Below are 6,621 nucleotides of genomic sequence, written 5' to 3' on the forward strand. Positions count from 1 at the left end.
AATAATAAAATAACTTTATGTGCTTGTTGCCAAATAATAAAACGCAAACATCTTTCAGTAGCTCGATCAATCCTAACATTTATTAATTCTATAACTTCATACTTTTGAAATGAAATTAATTACTAATACTAAATTCATAATCGACAAAAACCAAACCAGCTTGATTGGGCGAGGGAAAAGATGGAACTTCTAGAATTAAGATTCAGAGCAGATGTTTTCAATAGTATAGTACGACCAAAGTTAAGGTTGTATGACAAATGAGGAAAATCCGTAGTTTGAAAAATTCTAGGCTGAAGCTATGTACTTGGCAACATGTTGAGAAAGTCCAAGAAAACAAACAAAAAGTAAAACTAAAGCAATCAGGCGAAAATAGAGGGAAGCTACGAAAAAACAATCGACATTCATTTTAAAAAACTCCCAAACCGGAATTGTATACTTGAGATAATTCCAGTCAAAAGAAGTCATAGCTTGGAGAATAAAACAATAAAGAGAACTCTAAACCGGAAGCCGCCCACACGCGGATACACAGCTGCCGAACTTAGTACAAACCTAGACAAAAACTAATAAAGAGTATTTTGTACAGATGGCAAGCTGAAAAAAGGCAAAAGAACAGAAACGACATGTCAGCATTCAAGCACATGTAGAGCCGTAAGATTCTGCAGACGACTGCCGGATTTCCTATGCATCAGTGTTCGCCACATGAGCATCAGGGACCTTTTCTGTGTCAACAACAGAAGATATAGCAGTCTTGGCAACATCCGGAACCTGAGTCTCGGCTTTCTCTTCTTCATCATCATCATCTGATGCCAAAGTTTCCTTTGCGACTAGCCGAGCAAGTAAAGCAAGCTCATTAGGATGAGGACGCTGCATGTTTGGGTGGTTGAGGTCCAAAGACCATTCCTCAGCCAAATCCCAGTTGATATTTGGTTCATCATGAATCGCAAGGCGGCGAGCAACTTTAAACCCGTTTTCATAACCCTCGTTGTATTGTTCCTAGGTGTAAATCCGGGTCTTCAGCAGCTCCCTCGCACTTTCCAAGTCAGCCCTGGTCTCAGCAGCAGCATCCCTCTCAATTTGAAGTTGGCTTCGAATCTCTGATAAATTCAGGTCTTTAGCCGAGACTGAGTTCTTCAGACGTTTGATCTCAGCCTCAAGTTCAGACTACTTCAGCTCATTTTTTTCCGTGATGAGGGAAAGTTGGCTTTGAGCTTCCGTCAAATTTAGTTCTTTAGCTGAGACTAAGTCCTTCAGACGATTGATCTCAGCCTCAAGTTTAGACTGTTTCTGCTCAGCTTCTTTCCTGATGAGGGAATTTTTTTCATTCAGATCCTTGGCCAGTTGCTCTTGGCAACCACTTCTTGCTACAACTTCTACTAAATTCAAACCTTTAAGGTAGGAATGTCCTCAGCTCCATAAGAGCGAATTAACTCCTCACCCTGCTCATCCGCATCTTCAGCACGTTTTTTCTCAAGCTCAGCCAAATGGACTCGATGCTTTGTTGTTTCGGCTTTTTTCTTCAGCTCTTCGTTCAAACCAGCAGTAATCACATGGTTCTGAACGGCCTACACATTGGGAGTACCAGAGTCAGCCGAAACAAAAACAAAAAGGGAATTTTTGTTCTCTGAATAAAGATAGCTGAACTTATGGACTTGGGAAAAGTTATTAAAAAAGCAGTCAGAGCAAATTACCTGCATCAGTAGTTTAAAATTCTCAGCAACGGGGTCTGACACTTTTAGGAATGCTTCGAACGCTCCAGCAGTAGCTCGAGTTGACCAGATTCTGGCTTTTTCCAGCTCGGAGAGTCCAGACAAATCCCCAAAAAACTCAACAGCCGAATTCCGGCTTTCCATCAAATTGTCCCTCACGGCATCGTGGACAATCACAAGTGGGGCAGACTCAAACCCCATCTCATCAGACCGAAAAGTCTTAAATGAGTTTGCAGCAGAAGAAGTTGGCATATCTACCTTTCGAGGCTTGTCGACACGCTCATCGGCGTCTTTAAAATTTTCTGGCCTCACTTCTAGAAGCAACACATTGTTGTTCCCAATGTTTGTGATGAAGGCATCAACCTGCCTTTGAATTTCTTCGTCAAAAGGGGTTGCCGAATATTGAGATAGATGAGGCATCGGAGAAGGAGGTTTCTGGCGGACCTGTTCATCTGGATTCCAAGTAGAAGAAGGTTCTGGAATTTTCTCCTTGGACACTTTCCCTGGACCATCGTCTCGAGGCATCAGAGAAGGAGGTTTCTGCTGGACCTCTTCATCTGGGTTCCGAGTAAAAGAAAGATCTAGAGTTTTCTCCTTGGACACTTCACCTGGACCATCGTCTCGCCGAGACCTTTTCGGCGATGGAGAAGTATCTTGTAAGGGAATTTGGCCTGGGTTGACATCGGCCCTGGGATTTCTTTTCTTGGCCATCTCTTCGACTTTGTTATCTGAAGAAGAGATATCCGATGAAGACTCTTTTTGTCATGCATCTACTTTTTCTTCTTCACTCTGCGACAAAAAGATTCAGAGGGTGTACAAGTACGTATCAGCATAATCCAAAAAAAAAAAACAATGAATAGATAGGAAGACTACCAAAGTTCTTTAGTTGTTTAACTTCTCACAAGAGAAAGGCATACCAAGCAAGTCATAAGGAAAAGGCTACCAAAATTCTATAGTTGTTTAAGTTCTCATAGGCTGAGCAGTCAGCAAACAATATGCACTCGAAAGGCTATACTTAGCAAAGTTCTTTCAAATTAGGAAAGATACATGCTACATGCATAGCGAAGCCGAAACAACATGCTTATAAATTTGGAAACGTACGTGCTGAAGTTTCATACTTAGTTACGAAGACTACTAAAATTACGCAAATCAAGCAAGTCATAAGAGGGTGGAGAAGTACGTATTCGCATAATCCAAACAAAAAACAAAAACAATGTATAGATAGGAAGACTACCAAAGTTCTATAGTTCTATAGTTCTATAGTTGTTTAAGTTCTCATAAGAGAAAGGCATATCAAGCAAGTCATAAAAGAAAGGCTACCAAAATTCTATAATTGTTTAAGTTCTCACAGGCTGAGCAGTCAGCAAACAACATGCACCCAAAATACTATACTTAGCAAAGTTCTTTCAAATTAGGAAAGATACATGCAACATGCATAGCAAAGCCGAAACAACATGCTTATAACTTTGGAAACGTACGTGCTGAAGTTTTATACTTAGATAGGAAGACTACTATAATTACGCAAATCAAGTAAGTCATAAGAGAAAGGCTACCAAAGTTCTATAGCTATTTAAGTTCTCACAAACTGAGCAGTCAGCAAACAACATGCATCCGAAATACTATACTTAGCAAAGTTCTTTCAAATTAGGAAAAATACATGCAACATGCATGGCGTAGCCGAAACATCATGCTTACAAATTCGGAAACGTATGTACTGAAGTTTCATACTTAGAAGAAATTTGAAGCAAAACAGAGATAAGGATAAGCTTATGCTCACCGAAGTTTTCACCAAGTCGTCCTCTTTAGAACTGGCATCGTCCTTGGCCTCAGAGTTAGACTCAGAAATACCAGCTTCAACAGCAGCAGCAGTGGCTAGAATTTGCTCTTCAGGACCCAAAAGAAAAAATGGGTCACGTTTCAAGTACCAAGGCTTTTGCTTGGAGTATTCAGTTGAAATGACTATGTCTAGCTGAGACACGCGTAGCGCAGGGGCTCTATCGGAAGGAGGAGTGATTTGAGGATTTCTCTTCTGCAGCTCGTCTCATGCAGCACTGAAAATCCAAAACGCAAGAAGTCAAAAAAAAAATAACGAAACAAACAACAACAATTTCAACAATTACGCAAAAAAACAAGAACGAGCCTTCGGCCCAAACCGAGATTCTTACCATCTTAGTACTTTCGGCTGAGGCCGACGACAGCTAATATCTTCTCTTGGAAGATTTAGTGATAGCAAGGGAGCCAAGTGGCCGGACTGTATTTTTTCTCGCGCCCGTCTTCCCGTAGCCACTTTTGCAAAGAGTTTCAGCAGCTCATTATCTTCGGCCGAAAATTCATCAAGATCGATATCAGACATTTTTGGATCAGGCATCCTCAAATGTCTCGACCCTCCAAAATAGTTAACATGCTCTTCTTCAGACGGATCCCTCACCCAAATCCATTGACCCCTCCAATCTTTATCCGAGGTGTCATTCGGCCAAGAGGTCAAAATAGTTCGTTTTGCTTCAATGCGCCACCATCCAGGGCCATGAGGTTCGGAAGACTGTTTGTTCGGCACCAAATTATGTAATTGTCGAAATACGTGTATGCTAGTGTTAAACCCATAAAAGAGGGCAACCCATAAAATTGTCATTACCCGCCGGATGCTGACCGGGGTTAGCTGGGACGACGCAATGTTGTATCCATTCAACACTTCCGTCACGAAGGGATGAAGAGGAAATCTCAGCCCTGACTGTATTTTCCTGATGTAAACTCCAACATACCCAGGCGGCGGTCTGTGGATTCTATCTTCTAAAACTAGCATTCGGCACCAGTACCCATCCTGTTCATAAATCGCGTAAAAATTTCGATTTGCTCGGCAAAGCGATGGCGGGCATTCTCTGCAATCCACCATTTGTACGGAGCAGTAGTCGCAAGTCTCGAATTTTCAGTAGGGTTATACCACTCTTCGGTACCTTCTGGCAGACACCGAGGCCCATGCACATCACCACTTGCAGACGAAGTAGGCTCTTCCCACTCCCTGAACGTCATAGAGGCGAATGGTCTAGCTGACCCCAATGGTACAGCCGATATTGGAGAATCTCTTGTAGGTTCCCTTACCTCTGTACTGGGAACCGTAGCGGTGTGGCTAAGAGGTGGCATCTGGCCAAGCGGCTGTTTACGCCGATGACCTGGAGGAAGAACTTGTGGCCTCTCAGCTTCTTCTCCTTCAGCAGCGACGGGCCTTTTGCCCAAATCCCGGTCTTTAACCATAATTTCGAAGGAAAATCGAACCGAAATGGAAATTACAGAAATTTAAACAAATTCGAAAGAATTTCAGCAGTAATTACCTGTACCTAGCTCGGAATTCGCCGGTCTTGTACGTCAGAGTCTAGGATTTAGAAGTAAACCTTGGATTAACAGGAATTTGGGATGGAAATTCAATTTTGGGAAGGAAATTCGCGATTTCTAGTGTTGTGTTTCCGAAAAAGTGATTAGTGAATTGCGGAGGAAGTGTTTAATTACGGGCTTCTAAATTCCGGAACTTTAATAGTTAACAAATCGCCAGGATTCCCACTAAACTATTATTAAACACAATTTCCTAAAAATGACTACCCTCTAAACTTCTCAACTCCTTTATTACTCTCATTATAACGGTTGTAACCGTTTAAATTACCCAAAGTCCATCAATTTCAAATTGCAATCATTTGTGGTATTTCGTAATCAGGAAAATTATATTTTGGTTGTTAATATTAAAGAACAATGAATCGGAAAAAAAATGTGTAATAGAGTACAAAAAACATATAACACAGAGTTTGTTTGTAGTTGTTTTGTTCAGATGTTTTTAACATGGCATTAGAATCAAAAGTCTTTGGTTTCAAATGTCTTTTACCAGGCTTAATTATATTGAACAAAATACGTTTTAAAAGAAAAGGTATCAGAAGAAAAGTGATTGACAAACTGCAACTAACATAGGCTAAATCAAATATAGGGTAAACCAAATTTGCCAAATTAAATATGCGGCCTCATGCATAGAAACGACATTGGGATCAAATGTCATTGACACGGCATTGGGAAACATTGTGCATATTTAGGCTTTGGAATCAGATGTCATTGACAAGGCACTGTGATTAAAGGTCTTTGGTGTAAAATGTCTTTTGCCATGCCTATTTATGTTAAACCTAAAACGTTTTGAAGGGAAAGGTGTCAGAATAAAAGTGCTTGACAAAATGCAAAAAACATAAGCTTAATCAAATATAGGCGAAAACAAATTTGCCAAAGTAAATATATGGCCTTATGCCTAGACACGGCACTGGGATCAAATGTCATTGACCTAACATTGGAATTAAAGGTCATTGGTTTCAAATTTCCTTTACCACGCCTAATTATATTGAACTAAAATGTTTTGAAGGGAAAAGTGACACAATAAAAGTGCTTAACAAAGTGCAAATACTGAGTTGGTTGGTAAACATTGTGCATATATAGTCATTAGGATCAAATGTCGTTGATACGACATTGGGATTAAAGATCTTTAATTTCAAATGTCTTTTACCATGACAAATTATGTTAAACGCTATGCGCTTCAAAGGGAAAGTTGTCGGAAGGAAATTGCTTCACAAAGTGTAAGAAAAAAATTATACAAAGTTAGTTAGCAAACATTATACACATTTTTAAATTTTTTCGTAAGTATACGTGACTTATCATATTTAGAAAAGCGCTTGACAAAGTGCAAGAAACATAGACTAAATCAAATATAGGCTAAATTAAAATCGCCAAAGTAAATATGATACTGAGTTCAATGGCAAACATTGTGCATATATAAACATTGGGATCAAATTTCATTGATACGACATTGGAATTAAAGGTCTTTGATTTCAAATTTCTAATACCATGCCAAATTACGTTAAACCTAAAACGTTTTGAAGGGAAAAGTGACAGA

The 6,621-nt window shown here is 39.9% G+C and overlaps 1 protein-coding gene across 2 annotated transcripts; it reads right to left on the bottom strand.

Moving 5' to 3' along the window:
* Positions 1–370: 370 nt before the first annotated feature.
* LOC110696692 lies at positions 371–5,251 on the bottom strand. Of its 2 annotated transcripts, XM_021874048.1 has the most exons (4): positions 3,872–5,251; positions 3,484–3,757; positions 1,689–2,495; positions 371–1,562 (listed from the first exon to the last, which is right to left on the bottom strand). In XM_021874048.1, exons 3-4 carry the CDS (start codon positions 2,415–2,417, stop codon positions 1,380–1,382), a joined length of 912 nt encoding a protein of 303 aa, XP_021729740.1. In that variant the 5' UTR covers positions 2,418–2,495; positions 3,484–3,757; positions 3,872–5,251; the 3' UTR covers positions 371–1,379. The 2 variants fall into 2 exon arrangements, with proteins under 2 accessions (XP_021729740.1, XP_021729745.1); XM_021874053.1 differs by lacking the exon at positions 3,872–5,251 and having other exon boundaries at positions 3,484–3,860.
* Positions 5,252–6,621: the final 1,370 nt, after the last annotated feature.

The sequence above is a fragment of the Chenopodium quinoa genome, unplaced genomic scaffold (assembly GCF_001683475.1).
Source record: "Chenopodium quinoa cultivar QQ74 unplaced genomic scaffold, ASM168347v1, whole genome shotgun sequence".
NCBI classification, from domain to species: Eukaryota; Viridiplantae; Streptophyta; class Magnoliopsida; order Caryophyllales; family Amaranthaceae; genus Chenopodium; species Chenopodium quinoa.